Below are 18929 nucleotides of genomic sequence, written 5' to 3'. Positions count from 1 at the left end.
AGCAGAATCACTGCACCTGAACCTAGAACAAACCCAAGTCCTGACTGTGCAATTTATGCAATGTCTGAGCTATGTGGCAAACAGATTAGCTCACCAAGAGAGCCACATCACCATAAAAGCAAAGTAATTCCCAGATTTCAAAGAGTACCTGCATGACCTCATTCCTTCTGACAGTCTTAGTGGGAGCTGAGAATAACCATGTGGGGGCCCAATCTATCAGTTTAAAGGCTAATGTATTTTAGAGTCTTGGACATAATTATCAGCTCTTTATCAACAGAAACAGATTAAACAATGGTTGTTAAACAGTAGGGAAAGGGTACTGCTATTTTATTAGCACTACTGAGAGTCTTTCCAATCCATTGTATGGTTGAGCTGCCAGCTTTTTTTGAAGACTGTATTATTATATGTTTTTCCTTTATGGTTTTGAGAAGTATACATGCATTTAGAAAGACTGCAACCATCAACAGCAAAGGATAAAAATCTTTATTCCTCTCATTTAGAAGGCCTCAAAACTTTACCTCTGTCTGCTATTACTCTCCCTCTTTCCTACATACTGCCTTTTAAATTCTTATGGCAGATTTTTTAGAAAGACAATGAAGTAGTATTTATTACAAACCTAGACTTCACAATTGCAGTAAGTTGTCCTTCAAGTATCTTGGCTGCACATCCTACATCTACTTCAGAAGTGACTACTTATTGCTAGCAGTTAGCTTAGGCTTTGATACTTTTACCTAGACTGGTGCTGTCTGTACAAGAAATCTCAAGTGGCAGAAACATAGCTAACAGCACTCTATCCTCTTCCAAAGGTCTGCCTGCCTATCTTGCTATCCTGTGCTAGAAAACAGATACCACAAATATTCAAAACAACTTCCAAAAGGGAGACTTAACATACACTTGCTGCTGTGCAGTTTAATTAATCACATTTGAACTCTTCAATCAAATAGGGCAGTCAGCAAGGATGAGCTGTGTGACTTGACACACCATTAACATATACTAAGAAAGTGTCATACTAAACCTGTCTGTGATCACAGTAGAAGGCAGTCTAAGGAAATATCCCTAAGTCTCCTTCAAAACAGTAATTGAGAGAAGCTAGTATACATTTCAATTTGCAATCAGAGATGTGTCTCCATAGGAAGACTAACACCATTTAAAAATAGTTTTTTATAAAGCACAAAGTATCAAAACATAACACTGTCTCAGAGGCTGAGATTTACCCTGCTTAACTCCAGCTTCCGTTTAGACGGTTCTTTTCTACTGGAAGATAATCCTTCCCTTCCAAGCCCCATTAACAGGAAACAGAATACGTTCCTAATTTAGATGTCCAAGTTAGAAGCGATGAACCTAGGCCAGATGCAGTATGTGCATTTAGAAAGGAATTACTTGGACATCTTTGGCAATTTCTACCTAGAAGGTTATACAGCTGAGCAAAGGCAGTTCAGTAGTCAAGCAAATAAGCAGTTTAGGTCTAAATTAAAATGTGTGGATATGGACAAATAAAAAGAAATGACAGTCTGATTTTGTTTCTTAAAGACACCAGGCATATGTTCACTCTCTGCTTCATGGATTCTTCATGGTAAAATTTATTGGACTTCTCAGTAAATACAATATTATCAATTAACACTACTCATAACTACTCATTATTCCATATACATCAAACATACAGAGGCTGTTCCATTTTCTGTACAGATCTTACCGCTCAAGCAAAACAATAGAACAGTTGAGTGAACACAGAGTATAAAATCAGAATATAAAATAAGGCAAGCGTGATAAAAGCATTAGGTTTAGTAGTCTTTCACTAGAAAAATAGTTTTTGCTGTCATGTTTCCTCTGAAATTTTTAACAAACATATTGCAAAAGAGAAAAATTAACTTAACTATGGTAAACAAATACCTTCCTTCAAGGCACTGTTACATAACTTTTAATGTCAATTTGAAAATAATTCAGTAAGTCAGTTGATAGAAATATTACCCATGTAATAAAAATGGACAAAAATCTTTGTTTCGTTAATCAAAAGGCTGAACAGCAAAATGAATCAGATAAGTTTCTTTATGGAATAAAATCCAATCATTTTGACTAACAGAATAAACATTACAAGTTTGAAGTCTCATAAAATTCAACTATAAATATTAACTCAGTCATCAACAGTAGATTTAGACAACCCAGTTTCAGTAACAAGTTGTAAAGTTTGGAACTTGAGTTATTTTTCTCATAAAGAATTGTTTAATGCATTATATATGCTCTGGTATAAGAAAGTAACAAGAATGCAAAACTATTTAAAGCAAGTGGTAAAAAATTTCCAAGGATGTAACTTCTGATTTTCTTATGAAACATACCACTTGGCTTTATGTTTTCACCTACACAAGTGCTTAGCAGTAGCAGATTGTTTACAGTCACTGTACAGAGCTTTACACAAACACTCTGAATGGCACAACCAAAAAAAAAGTTTTCCTACAAATTTACACTCTGTCTTTCTGCACACATTGAACTGCCAGTCATCTCACTCCATTCCTGCTGTCCCTCAGGACCCCTATGGAGTATCTGCAGGTCCTTTCCATGCCCCTGCAACCATTCTCAAGTGGTTTCTTCCTCACTCCTTTCCCCTTCCTGCTTTTGGGGAGCTCCCAACTAGAACTGCAACATCATGTGACTAATTGCGGTCAGTCTGCACATGCTGGGGAGCTCAACACATAGTTGAGTGGTCCTCTGAAAAACTCTGCCTACACTGAAGACACCCATCGGTTTCTTTCTAAATTTAATTGCTTAGCAGTCAACATAGAAGAGTTTTCAGAGTGAATTTAAAGGTAGCATATAAACCTAATTTCTTTGGCTGGAAAACAGAGGCACATGGATGCTGATTTCAATATCAGCATCAATACTTACACGTTTTCTTTCTTCCTCAGGATTGGCCATGTCAAATGACCTATGCCTAATTACTTAATCATCTTGACTCACTACTGGGTATTTCTTAGGTCTCCATCCTAAGGAAATTTTCACACAGTTCTAGCTGAGCTCGCAGTTTGGAAATAATATTTGTCACTCTTCACTAGGAATCTGGTCTCACAGCTGCTAGTGTCTACTTCGGACCTACGGAAAGGAGGAATTTGCAGTGACCAGTTTGAAGCATTAGGAACAGCCCTTCAAGATTCTTTTGCAGACTAATTTTTTCCTCTAGGACTTTTGTTAGTATAGAAACCAATAACATACCACTTTTGCAAGAAAACAAGGATTTTGTCTTGGAAGACACAATTTGCCAAACAAATGCAGCTGTTATATGGGTAGGCAGAGTCTAAGTCAATTACTACAGATTAATGTTCATTATTAAAGCTAATTCTTCTGTGGCTCCTTATACTTGCTCTACCTGCTGTTTGAAAGAAATATCTTCAGAATTGTTTTGGCTCTCATTTGGTACCTCTTGGCTTGAAGGAGTTAAAAATCATTGCCTAGAGCTTTGGTTTAAGGTTGCCAAATTTTTGTCCTATTGAAGGCTATGTTTGCATAATAAACCAGATACACAAAGCAACTGCAGTAGGAATGTTGTCAACATACACAACATGTATTTGTTGACATACACACAAGAGATTTCCAGAGCTTCCTATGTGGCATGTGAACTAAAAACTATAGGGTTTATGCCTTTGGAGTTATGACCATTATGTCAGTTATGTAGTATTTACTATTTAATATTATTTACTATTGCCTTCCATAGAGAAACCCAAGGAAGTTTGAACCCAGGCAGACATACAAGGAATAAAACCACTCACCAAGATGAAAAAACTACTTGCCAACCTAAAACTAAACATCAAATGCCTTGCAGACATGGCGAGCAGAACATACTAGATGCAGGTCAAGACAAAACTACTGTTACAGCAGCCAATCTTAAACTCTAATACAGTCCTGATAGGAGGAACACATCATAGATCTAAAATCCATACTTAATGTAGGTTCTCCAGTTCCTGCCTGCATTCAGTGCAGCCCTTGTTCGCTAACACCAAAAAGCATCTATTCATGTAATTTGCATATGTTGGCAAAGACTTCATACCACAGTTTCAAGATGGGAATGCTCAGTGAGGGTAGCAATAAACTGTTACCACATCTGATTAAAAGGTGGGCTTTTTGCCAGATACTACCTAACCTCTTCTTTGTTGCAAAAGGTATTAATTCTGCTCTACTCAATCTAGTGATTTGATCTGTAAGCTTACTTTTTGCTACTAGATTTCCTACAAAAAAAATTGATACAAAAAATAAAATGTTTCAAACAATTAATATACAGAAGTAAATCTTTTTAAACTGCAAACATTTTTACAACAAAAATGCTGTTATATCAATGATAAATTCATATAAAGACCTGTAAATGCATTCTGGTTTTTATAGTGCATAGAAACTCCAAGGCAAAATACAATAAAAACAGTATCTTAGCAAGGGAAATCTTTATCACTGTTCAGCCCTTACAGTCAATCACTCAATGCTTATATACTTCCCATTGTTTTTTATTTGGGCTTAACTTGCAGTTAAAGCTGCAAAATAAACTACAAAACCAAAAAAAATGTGAGTCATACTGGATTTTGTCCGCCATCTCCAAGAGAACAGCCAATGCTAGGCTTTGGTAATTTCAAACCCATAAGAACAGTAAAATAGAAAAAATAAAGGGAATTAAATCTATTTCATCTTTTATTTTTCTGTATTCCTTTATGTTCAAAGAGAAACAACCACTTTGAGGAAATTGTTTAAATGTTTGTTGTTTTTTTCCTTCTACTTCCTCAGGGAGTTTGCAAATGTTGCCTGGTTTTTCCTTACATATTTTGAGAGAAGAAAATCTTTTGAAGACTTTATATTTGCCTTTCTTAAAATGGAAGTTTCTGTTATTTTTCTTTTGGGTTAGCAAGCAACAGCAACAAATGCCATCACCTGCTTTTCTATTAGCTGCACATTTTTCAATTGCTGAATGCATAATGCAACTAAATTGTGTAATTATGGCAATTAGCTCATCTAAAGCAAAGCCATAAATCATAACAGCAGTGTCACAATTTTATGTATTAGAGAATTAATTGTATTCATGTTGCTTATCCTGTTACCCTGAAAATTTTAGCTTCTCTGTGCTCTGAGTGGAGTTTAAAGAATAATTCAATATGCCACAAGTAGTAAGGGTACCAACTACACAGGATGTATGATAAGAACATAAGATACAGGTATATTGTGAAATCTGTGTTCCAAATAAATTATAATTGCAAAACTGGATTGGCATCTCTCAGATCCTGCAGTAATTTGTGCAAGCATAAATAATTTTCAGTTATATTCTGGTATGGTACTGTATCCCCTTTGCTTCTTTCACCTACTCTGAAATACTGCTGAATTTTCTGATCTGTACAGTATTTAAGTGCTCAACTTACTTAGAATTAGAATATAGTAGCACACAAATAGCAGGACATCTTAAGAAGATTTGTATCTTAAGTATTCAGAACATACCAATATTTCTTTCTCATTTAAATGAAGCAAAGAAAAGTTAGAATGAAGACACTTTACTGTTCAGAGCAAACTGCGAAACTGTTATCATTTCCTTTAAATCATGATAAAGATTTCCCTTTGACCATTTCTTTGGTAAAAAAAGCTGTGTCACATTTGCTTCATCTGCTATTAAAAGGTGTTTTCTTTGGTGGTGATACTTTTTGATCTTAAAAGTCCAGCTTTATAACACTTGGATAATAGGCTCATTCTATATTTCCTGTTCATTCAGTGAATACAAGGTTAGTTCCAATTCAGGACAAAGTCAAATGGATCAGTCATAAAACAGGAAGTCTGATCATGTAAAAATTGCCTTTTAGTAATAAAATGGCAATGGTACAGACAGCAGAGACCTAAATGCATTATATCAGAATACATTATCATCTGTATAAAATGAGCAGTTTCACAGCTACTTTCAAAGCATCTTATTTAGCTTAAGTGTAGAGTCTACTTAGAAGCATAGCAGACATTTAAAATGCATAGCTGCATACATCTTCTGTAGCTTTGTGATGATTTCCACTTCTGTCGGCTTAAATCTCCTGGATTAAAAAGAACACACACATTTCCTTATAACATTCTATTATTTTGCTGCTTAATATTTTCCCATATTTGTTTGAAGATTTCCTTACAGTTTACATTTTACAATTTTTTGAATGGACCAATTTGCAAGTCTGAATCCTTAGTGATTCATCACATGTCACATGCCAAAAAGACTGTACAAGAATGGGACTTTAGATCCAATATGGGATAAATGCTTGGGAACTTCAGTCACAGCAATCAACAAATACAATAACATGCAGCAAACTGAGGAAACAATATACTCTTAGAAAGCATTTGTTCTTGATTTTTTACTGATTTGTAATCTTTATGAGATTTACCTGACACTTCTCTTTGTTCTTTAAAAGAAAAGGTATGGAAGCAATCTTCCTCCAGGTAGATGGCTTGTTATAGGGAAAAAGAGTACCAGCAGTGACATGAATACCAAGTCACTCATACCTCTCATCTTGAAACAAGAGATTGTGGTGCCAGATGCAGAGGGGGAATAAAAAGAGGAAATTTAGAGTATGTAGGATTGGTCCTCATCTTACAGACCATCCTCTGACAAGCATTTCCAGCTGGTGGAAGTAGAAGCAGCCTGTAATTAGACTGTAAAGAGGGCAGAGAATCAGGGAAGTTAATTATATAGCTTCCACAGGGCTACATACCCTCTGCTTCCTTTCTTCTACCACTAATCCTTTCAGTCATTATCTATTAAGCTGTCTTCTTTCCTAGACTGCTATAATCCTTGCTTCATATATCTGGTACTGTGACATTTCCCACTTGCATTCTTACTCCATAAACTCAGTCAGCACCCAAACTACAGCCTGAAAGAACATGATTTTGGATACATCAGCAATTCTTATGCATCTCAGCACCTACCCTGGCATTCACAGAGTGTTTCATGATCAGGAGCCAAGCAATTAAGCACTTTCTTGCTAATATTACATCATGAATGACTATATATTGTTTTACCTAAACAATGGTTCTATTACTATGTTGTTCCCACATCCAAAAAAAACCAGACTAGGGTGACACAGTGGATTCCTTTGTCCTTGTATTAGGCTGTTCAAAAGAAGAGTAAACTCTGGTCTCTGTTTCATCTCTAACTTACCTTTTTAGGAACCAGATTAAATTTTTCTGTGCCTAGTGCTACTGTTTTCCAGACCATTGCTTTCTTCAGATTTACTGTAAGAAAGAGAAGTCAAATTCCAAAACTCAGTGTTCAAGTATGAGTACAGTCATTCCACTCCCACAGTGCAATCAGAGTGCATCTAGAACTTATTTGATTTTCTTTTAGCATGAGAAGTTACAAAAAAAAAAGATTTAAAAAATTTAAGCAACCAAAATACTGACTCTTAAAGTCTTGCAGCCAAGTAGTGAAGACTCAACACAATCCCCCTCAAAAATCCCACAAAGTTTTAACAGTGACTGTATTCCCAGAAGTGATTGTTGTACTATTATTTCATTCAACATATAGAATTTCTAAACAGAGTGAACACTCTAATAATATACAAGCAATGTGCAGGTCAACATCCTCAGAACATGGGCTGGAACAACCATACAATTGCTTCTTCTGGAGTACCTACAACTAGCTATATGGTGTTGGTTAAAATCAAGACTTAACAATTCCCTTGCTCAAAAAAAAAAATTGTTTCTGAACCACTGTTTCCCACCTAATGCACTGTTAGATGTGGCATTTTAATTACAGCCTCAGACAAGTTCAGCTGTGTATTAGTTATCACTTGACATAAAATCCTTCAGAGATTCTGTCTGGTACACAGATCTATCTTCTAAACAGCCAGTAGTTGAAAGGCCTGGTTCTTATAACTGAAAGGTAAGTAATACATATTTTAATAGATTTTCCTCAAATGCATTTATCTAAGATAGAAGTCTAAAAGATTAAGCAGCTGATCAAAACCACATCCTACATGTCATCAAGTAGGAAAAGATTATTTTAGTCCCCTATACTGTGTTACAATCCTGTTGTAATACACTTTCAGCATGTTTATAAAAAGCAGGGCTGCACAACAAGCGCAATTATTCAATTTAACCCAAGGCATGTCCTCACTCAGCAGTATAATACCACACTATGTGCCCAAGACATATCCTCACTTAATAGCATAATTGAATTACAGCTTTAAAGCTGTTTAGATAAGGGGGAAAGCACTAAAATGTGTTTCTAGCTAGCACTAGAAAAAGGAATAGGAAAGTGAATACAACAGTGAAACGGAGAAGGTAACTGCAGCAAGAAATTCAACAAAGGAGAGACAGTGCTACTCAGAAGGACAAAAAGGGAGACAAACATAGGAGGAGAGAAGGGACTGAGGAGAAGAAAACTGGAGTGGACGGGCCACAAAAAGAGGAACTGCGAGGCTCCATCTTACAAAAGCAAAACAGGACAAATGAAGTGACTGGGCTTCAAAAGGATGGGCAGGAGAGAAGTATAGCTTGTTTTAATAAGCAAGCTTTTAGAAATGCATCATACTAAGGATGGGGGGAGGAGCCAGTATGGGAGCACCAACCCTCAAGCAGCAGGACAGCAGAAGTGCCTACACCTACTCCTTTGGCTCCAGTGGTGCAACCACTCCTGCGCCCAAGCTATTGGCACTATGAGAGCCCACCCACTCCACCCCCCTGAGAAGCTGGAGTTACCATCAAAACAGCCAATAATGCTAGCTCCCAAAACCCCAGCAACTACAGGCTTACCTAGGATAATTAGGGCTTTGACCACATGCAAGTGAGAAATTTATGTTAATAATGACAAATACAATGTAGGAGAAAAGCTTCAAAACCTCTTTTATAGAATTTCCACCTGAAAGTGATTTTCCTCATAGTTATAGCCTTTTAGAATGAGGACACATGGTGCTCTCAACAAAAAAAGTGAAACATCTTCCAAACACCAAAATGAAGTGCCAGACAGAAAATATCATTCTGCACACTCCACAATTAGGAAGTCTTAAGGAAAGGAATAAACAGTACTTTCACATTTATCACTAACCCTTACCAACTAGGTCAGTAACATATAATTTTATACAACACTAATAAGCAAAAGAGCAGGTATTTATCTATAGTATACAAATTCTTCACTTACAGTTGCTCAATTTGGTCAAATTCTTTTTCATCTGCTGAATAACAGAAAAAGGATTATATAAGGTCTTAATTTAACAAACACTGAAAGAGTTCTGTTTAATTATATTATTTACTCCATGTCTAAGCAAAACAAACTTATTTTTTCATTTTATTAGTTTTCTTAAATGTGTAATTCAAGTTATCCATTTCTCTATTCAGTAGAATTACCTACAAATTTGTCAAAAGCTTACTGTGATCAGCTTATTAATCCAATTTTGATACATATATTAGATAATGTATACAATTTATACATATATGTAAAATATAGGAAAATACATGGCATATATATGCATAATATATACATATCTATACATTGATTTTATATAGATCACTTCTGTTTCATTGTGCACATCTAGTTCAGCTTACCTGCACGCACCTTAGATTCAGCAACCAACACTAATGCACTCTGTTTTAATGCATTTTTCCTCCTTACTCAGTTTCTTGACAGAAGTTTCTCCCATCAAGACTACTAGCTCGTTTCCATTCCCAAGCACTCCCCCAAAAACTACAGCCTCGAAACTCCTTTGTCTTGTGAGGAAAAAGGACTAAATCAAACCTTTTATGGGGAAGTACTGCTTATTGAAAGCAATACCTGAATACAAGACTATGGAAGAGATTTAAAAATCTAAAATAATGGCAGTGTTCTTGACAAAATTATTTTGTCAGAAAAAATATAGATGTGAAAAGCACACTTAAGTTCATATATGAAGTGCTATGGGTCACACTTTTCTACCTTTGGCTACAGTTTCAGTGGAAAGCAGGAAACAAGACTACTTACCTGCACATTTCTCCTTCTTTTTTGAATACATCTCATACAGGAAAACAACAGTTACTAAAACAATAACTTCAGCCACAATTGCTAGAAAGGGTTTGAGAGGCACCATGAGGGATAGAACTTTAAGCTTCAGCTTTCCTTTACTTTTCCCTAATTCAAAACCAGCTTCACACCAATATATACCATTGTCTTCCTTGGTGAGCTTCAGTATCTTCAGATGGGTTACATTGGCAGATACTCTATTAATTACATACTTGTCTGCCAGCAAAGAGTCATTAATGGCAACCTGAAAATAAAATATACAAGTCTCACTAATGCAGTAAGAAATTGTTTAATCAAATTATTTATATTATCAACACATAGTTCTTCACAAAGATGTAAAATGAGTTAAGAACAAGTGGCATTTGTGATGCATGTTTAGTCCACCTCCAAGGGAAGAATTTCTCTTTGGTAGCCACCCTGGTTCCTTTTACATTTAATGGACAAAAATACGCGCTTTTAATGAGAAGATTGTCTGACCTGTTTTAGTCTAAGATCAGATGAAAGTTACTTTTGACTCTATTGACTCACCACTGACAAAGGCAGCCTCCAGTGTCAGGATCTAATCTCCAGGTTTCACCACAGCACAAAGCATACGCTTTCAACGAAGTTGTACTGGGAATGCTGCTTCACTGGGAGTTTGCTGATAGTCTTACAAGTCAGTGCTACTCTCCAGTAGTACTGGTAAGACAGATCTTTACCTCCTCAGTTGACAGTGCTTCCCCTAGAAAAGGGGCTAGAACAAGGTGGCTATGGTCCCAGGCTAAGGGGGATCCTGAAGGATGGGTATGTTAAGGAGGCAAACAGCTGAGGGAGATTTTTTTCCTGAAAGCCTTTAAGCCAAGAGGTGAAGAAGATATTTCAGCTCCTTCAGAATCAAGTGCCACAGCAGTCTCCACCACAGAATTACCTCCTTCAGGTCCAGTGCCCCAAAGAGATCATACAAGCTGGGAAATACAGAAGTAAGAGAAGGAACATGCTCCTTTTCTCCTTCAAGCCTCCAATGCCTTACATGTCTTTAAAAGAATGTCCTGCTATTAGATTTTTTGGAGTATTCAATAGTAATATTTGAGCAATATAACCATTACTTGATTTCACTATATTAATATATCTCAGGACTCACCTTTGTTTTACTGCTGTCTGGGTTGTAAGAGTATGACAGGGACTTTTTGGAAAAGAATCATCATACAAACCAGAACAAAAGCTACATCCCTGTAACAATGATTACATCTGAATATCACAGATTTTTTTTCCTATGTACAGAAATTTACATTAAGTGGAAGTGCAATTTATAGAGCCTACAGTGAAAAGTCATTGCACTTTACCAAGTGTCTGTACCCAGTTTTTACCATACCATATTGTTTTACTTTGTCAACAGATGAAACTGTTACCTGTTCACTTCCATTGGTCATATACCAGGTCCAAGCAGTGGGAGTATAGCCAAAACTTTTACAAATCATCACAGCTGTATCTCCTTCATAACTGACTATGGGTTTTTCTTTTCCTTCAATTTTCGGTACTAAGAACAAGTAGGAAGAACTCCATCAAGTTACAGGTACAGGTTGTAATTACAGTATTACAAAAAGATAGAATATATTTAAATATCTATTTATAGTAGTCCATGCATTTTCTTTTCCCTTAAGAAACACAGATGATTCTATCACTCATGACACTATGTAAATGAAGAGTCATTTCAGCCTGATATTCCATACACAGAATTTGTACAGAAGACTACAGGAATCCTGTTCTCAATTGTTCCATGATCTTAACAGTTTCCAATACTGAAAACCAAGTGATAATCAGACTGACTTCTATCCTTGCCCATTTCCTCCTTCCCCTCCTTGACAGCTGTGAGCTACATGCATCAGTTCTGGTACACCAGGAACCAACACTAATTTTTCTACAATTGCACTCAACCCGCAAAAACTGATAAAAGTCTATTCCAGCCACAATGCTGCCACATTAATAGTATCTGGCAAGTTCTGCATGCAGAGAACTTCTTTGTAATTAAGACAAAACTGCAGACAGTTTTCTAGTTACAAATGTTTTCTGAGCTGAAATAATGACTTCTGGGTGCATGCCAATAAAAAGGACTTTTGGTCCAATCTTGCTAAGGACAGAACATGGCCACAAGAAGACATCACTTTATAGCTTTAGAGCTACTTGTCCCAACCATTATAACTGCAGATGCCCCACAGCCTTCCAAGGGCAAAAGCCTAAAAAAAAGGCTTTTTTTATACATTGAGGCACCCTATAGATAGAGCTGAGCAAATATATCATACTATATTATGTATCTCCCCTTTTTCTCTCTTTATCAGGATGTTTTCCTCAGATCCATTTAAGTTTTACTTCAAGTTTCATTGTTTTGTGTTAGTACAGATCCAGTACATCTTTTAAATTATATTGTTCACACTAGACTAAACAAACCAAGAATTTGCTTTCAGCAGTTATGATGGAACAATTTGGAATAAACTAAGATTGTTCTCATTCTCTCCACTTCTTGACTGGCTGAGCACAAATTAATTTTCCCAAAGAGTTCACTTGAGTATTTAAATTTAAATTTCCATTCCAAAAATATATATGAAACCAATTTGTTAACAAGAGCACTGCTTATAGCCTCAGAATTCACTGCACCATACCTCAATCCAGCCTCACTACACATGGAGCGAGACTTCACTAATACTTGTTTTAATCATTAAACGCTATACTTCTGAAGAGTAGTGACCAAGTATCTTCACTGCTGTCGGTAAAAGGGACTAATTTACTAACTACTGCCACCTCCTTCACAATTCATAGAGAAAAAAAGTACAGAAAAAAGACTGGAACATGAAAACAAATAAACCCTTACACCCAGCACAACAGGTTTATGACAGTCAAAAAGGTTTAGCCATGCTGAGCAACACATGTGATCACATAAGCTATGATTAAGAACATGAATATCCATCATTAATTCTGGAATCTGGCTCTGTAACAGAGTTGTTAACCTTGAATGCATGCATGGAAATAATATGCTTTGTCCCAGGTAACTTTGCAATTAGACCACACAGAATTTGGTAACAAAACAGTGCTGCTGCACAGAAAGCAAACAAACTGCTGATGAGATGGACAGATTTATACCAGCAGCAGATTTCCACACTGGTTTAAAGACCAGAGTTGTTTCATAGTGCATGTACCTGGACAGCTGCTTAAGGATCCCTGAACAAAGTGCAAACAAATTGATCTATTCTAGGTTTCAATATAGCTATTACAGCACTTCACACCATTTAAAATATCCATGAATGGTCTCCATGTTTAGTAATTTGAAATTCCTATAAGCATCTCTTGTTTTCTGCAGACTTGGATAAAAGCTTAACTCGTCAGTCTGTCGGGTTATGCCAAACCAGTATGCGGGGGGAAAGGGAGGAGGGGTAACATCCAATAATGCCCAACTGCCTAGCGGAAAAGCTATTTCGGTTAGTTACAGCAGTGATGACTTTAGCCACTGAGTCTACAACCCATCACTCATCTTTCAGTTTCAGAAATGTTCTTTCTGCATTGACTGGAAGATTCAAGGACTTCTTTCTCATTTCCTTCACTCTTGCATTAATCTTAAAAAATATCAAGCCAGTACTTTTTATGGCATCAGAAGTGGCAGCACTCAACCATTGTGAAGCAATTCCCCTGTCTTCTTGTAATAAATCAACTAGTCTTATGCACTATTCTGGGAAAAGATGACTTCCCTATTGAGTCATTCCTGCCTTTACTGAAATAGTTATGGTATACTTTCAAAAGTATAGATTAAAAAAGTCAAAGGAGACCTTAAACAGACCTGGGTAGCCATTTAACTAAACCTTACCCACATGTTCACATGAAAAACATCATTTTTAGATATTAAAAGGTCTGATAAACTGCAACTTTTGTCTGTCTTCAGTACTGCAAGCCAGTCTCCCCTGGCTGAAGATTTGAAAGCAGGTGTGAACATTACTACTTGGTATCTGAACATACATGAGTTCCCCCAGGTGACATGACCAGATATCCCAGTGAACAACGGCAGCTTGCAGCACTGAACTACACAGAGCTGCTAGTTAGTTCAGCTGAACTTAGGGGTAGTTATTTGAAGAGCTAGGGTTTTAAGGAACCTGTGCTCAGGGAGAATCTTTTTGATGTATCAGTCTGGAGCTTTCGCAGATCAAATACTTGCCTTGCTCTTTGCAAGATCTGGATGGTGGGAATAGAGAAGGAAATAGCAGTCATTAAAGATAAGGGTTCTCTGCAGCTTATGTTTCATTTCTGCATGTCTTCCATTCAACTGAACTTTGCCTCCTACTGGCAGGGGCAACATTATGAAGAGAATACAAAACAGAAGGAAGGACACTCACACTGCCCAGTGAAGCACACTAGTTTTAATGTGAGCGCTGTTCTCATATAGAATGAAAGATACTCTAAAGCAGTAATTTGGTGTTTCAGAAATACAGCTGAATTTGCTCAAAAAAACTGCCTCCTTTCTGCTAATCATCGCTCCTCTTTGTAACACCAAATCTCAGGCCAAACTTTCAAGTCATTGGCTCTGCTTTTTGAAAAATTTACCTAAGACACCATCCTTTCCTCCCACGCCCCAGAAAGTGGTGAGTATTCACTCCTGCTGTAAGGATGGAGAAAGAAGAGGAAATCAGTTACTCTGGAAAAAAAAAGTAGGCTTAGACATTCTTTTGGTTGTTAGCAAATTTTCTTCTAAAAAAACTTTTCCTTCTTGCTTCAAAATTCTTCTTCCCTCCAAGCTATAGAAATGCCTTTAATAATGATTCTCACTTAGACTGACCAAAGTAAGTTAGTTTCCACACTATCCAGAAACCATATTAATACTGGATTTCAATGGCCAAGTGAAGAAAAATTTAAAATAGATTAAGATTAAATACAATTACCTTGTAAATGAAACACAGCACTGATTTCTTCTTCACCTTTCAGAGTACAACTGTAGCTTCCCAGCTGACTGTTATCCCAGATCCTCAATCTGCAAGAAATATTTCACCAAATTGGTTTTTGTTTGTATTCTCTTCTGTCCTACAGCTATCGGTGAGTGCTAATTAACATTCTAAAGAAACCAGCAGAGATCAGTAGCAGAACAGAGAACATTACTGAAACACTAGGATTCAGTTTAACATCAAAACACCATGACATTTTTAATAAATCAGAAGAGCACAAGCAGACCTGGCAACATAAATACCATTTTCACCGTTGTTGCTCACAGAAGGGCAAACATGTTCAGGCAGTAAGATGTACAGGTTACCAATCTAGTTCACATGGTGAAGCCGTATCTATACAGCCTATCATATGCAGGACTTCGAAAGAGATTTTATTCTTTCTAAAGCCAGTCAGTCAATTGATATGGAGAAATAGTGTGAAATGGGGACAATGGACATTGATTGTGATTGTATACGTCTGCCCAGGAATGTGGGTATGGTGACTAGTCATGGGTGCGGTGTCTGGTCACATAGCCACACAGCTTTGAGGAGACTCCTACATTTTGGAGGAGACGCTTGCCCTTCCTCCTCTAACAAAGGGGCTATTTAAAAAAGAATGAGAAAAGGATGAGAGATATTCCAATGCTATCTAGAGGGAGGGAGTGCTAAGTCTCCTTGCTGGAGAAGACCGCTCCTTGCTGGAGACGCAAGGAGACGATTGGATGGTCACAAGGACATGAATCACCACTCCTTGCTGGAGAAGATCTGATGGTCACAAGAACATGAATCACCTACAAACCTGCAAGACCCACCACATTCCAGGCAAAGGACTGATAAGCTAATTAACATACGAAGCGGGTTTAGGTAACGAATATGTATAGGCGTTAATTGAATATTAATTTGTTTTATTGTATAAATGTGAGATGGTTCATCACTTCGGGCATGCACACTTGTGGAGGAGCGATCCCCCGTGCATCTGCGCGCAATAAACATACCTACTTTATAACTTTCGAGTTATAGAGTCTAATTCCGCACGTCACAATGACTAGCATAGGTTCAACACAGAATAGTTTTAAAGAGCTGCATCTAATGAAGTCCAGCATCTTCTCTGCTGGCAAACTATACATCACAGGCATCTTGAAAAATATTTATGTCGTTGTGTTTTTGCATATGGAGTAGCAGAAAAGTGACATCACATCCTCATCACATTTTGTATCATAAAAATTTTATATAAATATTGTTGATGTTAAGAAACCAAAGCTATACAGAAAACAACTGGAGACTACCCAGTTAAAATTAGTCCATTTACAGATATTTTTTTTTAAATCACAGTAAATTGTAGAAAGTTTTCTTCAATGTATACAATATTTCTTCAGTCTCTGCAGAGGTTTGAAAGAGTTAAGACAACATTTAAAACAATCCAAAACATCTTTACTGAAAGCTGATTCCTTCTCTGTTTCACTAATTATGAAGGAAAAAAACTGGCCACTTATGCCCGTCAGACTTCTGCAAAGCAGAACTGGGGTGGAAAAGAGAATGTGGAAATAGAGGTATTTTAGCATTCACTTACTGAACACAATTACTGGAGTTCAAAGAACTGTGTCCTTAATTCTATATTCTTGCCTTGAAGAAACCCTGTTTTCCAGCACTAGAAAAAGAACAGGAGCTCTTCCTTCAGGCTTGAGGTAACTGCAACCCTTCTCTTTCCTGCAGCTTCAGTATGTCAATTATGGGCATATATTAATCACCACAGAATCACAGAATAGTCAGGGTTGGAAGGGACCTCTGGAGGTCATCTAGTCCAAAGCCCTGCTAAAGCAGGGTCACCTAGAGCACATTACAGAGGATCACATCCAGGCAGGTTTTGAATGTCTCATGTCTCTAGAGAAGACTACTCCACAGCCTCTCTGGGCAGCCTGTTCCAGTGCTCTGTCACCTTCAAGGTAAAGTTGTTCTTCACATTAGGTGGAACTTCTTGTGTTGCAGTTTGTGCCTATTGCCCCTTGTCCTGTCTCTGAGCTCTACTGAAAGGAGCCTGGCCCATCCTCTGACACTGGCCCTTAAGATATGTGTAGACATTGATAAGATCTTGTCTCCAGGCTGAGCAGGCCCAGCTCTTTCAGCCCTTCCTAACATGCTGCAGTCCCCTCATCTTCATAGCCATTTGCTGGACCCTCTCCAGCAGTTCCCTCTCCCTCTTGAATTGGGGAGCCCAGAACTGGACACAGCACTCCATGTGCAGCCTTGCCAGTGCAGAGTAGAAGGGGAGGATCACCTCCCTCGACCTGCTGGCCATGCTCCTCCTAATGCCCCCCAGAATCCCACTGGCCTTGGCCACCAGGGCACACTGCTGGCTCATGGGCACCTTGCTGTCCCGCAGCACTCCCAGGTCCTTCCCCGCAGAGCTGCCCCCCAGCAGGTCAGCCCCAGCCTGTGCTGGTGTGTGGGGTTGTTCCTCCCTGGGCACAGGACCTCACACCTGCCTTTGTTGAACTTCAGGTTCCTCTCTGCCCAATTCTCCAGTCTGTCCAGGTCTCACCGAATGGCAGCGCAGCCTCATGGTGCATCAGCTACAATTCTCTTAATATACATATAACTAGTATTGGGTAGTGTATATGCATGTGATAAAACTCAGAACTTGGAAGTCAAAACATAAAGATCGCTACTTACTGGATGCCCCAGCTGTTTTCAGTTTTGTTGATGTGTCTGAGTGTTTCATTTCCCCACTTCCAAGTGACTTGAAGACTTTTTAAATGAGAGTGTTTATTGTCCAATCTGCATGAAAGCTCAATTCTAGTTGCACGGTCTAAAGTGATATTCTTTTCCGTGGAAGTACCAGAAACACCTAAAAAATGTGAAGAATTTTATGAAAAAAATCTTTCATCATTTTCAGGGAAGAGATTCAAAGACTGTTTGACACATGCTGGATTACAGGTGGATACAGTGTGCTGCCGTTATACTTTCCAGGGTAAGAAAACCAAAATCAGTCAGTGTTTGACACTGATTTTCTGAAGTCATAAATTAGTTTTGATACAAGTCATTACAAAAACACAGTCAGTCCATCCTGTAGGTAAACTTCCTATATAGAAACACAGATACTCATTTCACTGAAAACAAGATAAATTATGTAGAAGCTTAAGTCTAACAAGCCAAAATATATTAAGTACTACTTAGCTCTCAGAGGGAGCAATATATGCTTGCCTTTTTGACTTCACATTTGGTATTAAAAAAAGCAGGATTTATTGGATTAAAGATATTAGTGAGTTATATTTGTAATATCAAAAGGAGCTAGATTTATAAATATAAGCATCCAGGCTTTAGCCAGATGCAGATTTTCATGATACTGAGTGAAGTTATTGGCAAAATCTAAAACCTTAACACTGTTGGATCTGGCCTGTCATGCTATAGCTACTCAACTTGAAACGAAACAGCCTTCAAATCTATTTACGGCTGCCTTTGCCTTCCTAGTGGCAAGCCAGTAAAATTACAATGTGAAAACTTTTAATACAGTAGAAAAAAATGGATGCTTTTTTAACAAGCTTCATGACCGTAAAATGTGCATATCCAAAAAGTAAGTTTCAACAGCACATATCTTCTCTGAACCAAACAGCCTTTTATAAGAGAACACTTGACTTCGTACCCATCAGCACTGACATTTTATTTCATAATTGGCCTTTTCTTTCACACCTTATAGATACAACTGTGGTTAGCCCTCCTGAATACTCTATGAAAGCTTATTCCAACCTCACCTCAATCCTAGACCCACCCTGTAGTACCTGATGATCAAAGTGCAGCTGTATTTCAGTTTAATTTCTTTCTCAGAGAAAAGGAAGTTTTAAGGTACAGCTCACTGACTTACTAATGCAAGTCATACCTAAGAAGCAGCAAAGTCTGGCTGAAGTGGAAGTACCACATACTCCCATTGAATATTTGAACTTTACTGGATCTGGCAGAGATATTTTCAGCCTGCAAAACAGTGTGCCCAGAACTTCAAGTCCCAGCCAAAATAT

The 18929-nt window shown here is 37.6% G+C and overlaps 1 protein-coding gene across 6 annotated transcripts in view; it reads right to left on the bottom strand.

The window, feature by feature from the left end:
- Window positions 1-1556: 1556 nt before the first annotated feature.
- The window catches only part of EMB (embigin), a 28353-nt gene continuing 10980 nt past the window's right edge, over window positions 1557-18929 (bottom strand). For 5 of the 6 annotated variants that reach the window (XM_055790997.1, XM_055790999.1, XM_055791000.1 and 2 more), the window contains 7 exons: window positions 17590-17764; window positions 14881-14969; window positions 11371-11498; window positions 9944-10226; window positions 9128-9161; window positions 7148-7221; window positions 1557-6035 (listed from right to left, as the gene is read on the bottom strand). In XM_055790997.1, coding sequence (XP_055646972.1) covers window positions 7164-7221; window positions 9128-9161; window positions 9944-10226; window positions 11371-11498; window positions 14881-14969; window positions 17590-17764 — 767 coding nt within the window. In that variant the 3' untranslated portion in view covers window positions 1557-6035; window positions 7148-7163. The remainder of the gene's footprint in view (window positions 6036-7147; window positions 7222-9127; window positions 9162-9943; window positions 10227-11370; window positions 11499-14880; window positions 14970-17589; window positions 17765-18929) is intronic. The other variant, XM_055790998.1, reaches the window with a different exon arrangement.

Source organism: Falco peregrinus, chromosome Z (genome assembly GCF_023634155.1).
Source record: "Falco peregrinus isolate bFalPer1 chromosome Z, bFalPer1.pri, whole genome shotgun sequence".
NCBI classification, from domain to species: domain Eukaryota; kingdom Metazoa; phylum Chordata; class Aves; order Falconiformes; family Falconidae; genus Falco; species Falco peregrinus.
The sequence above is the reverse complement of the archived record's forward strand: the minus strand, read 5'-3'. Positions and strand labels throughout refer to the sequence as shown.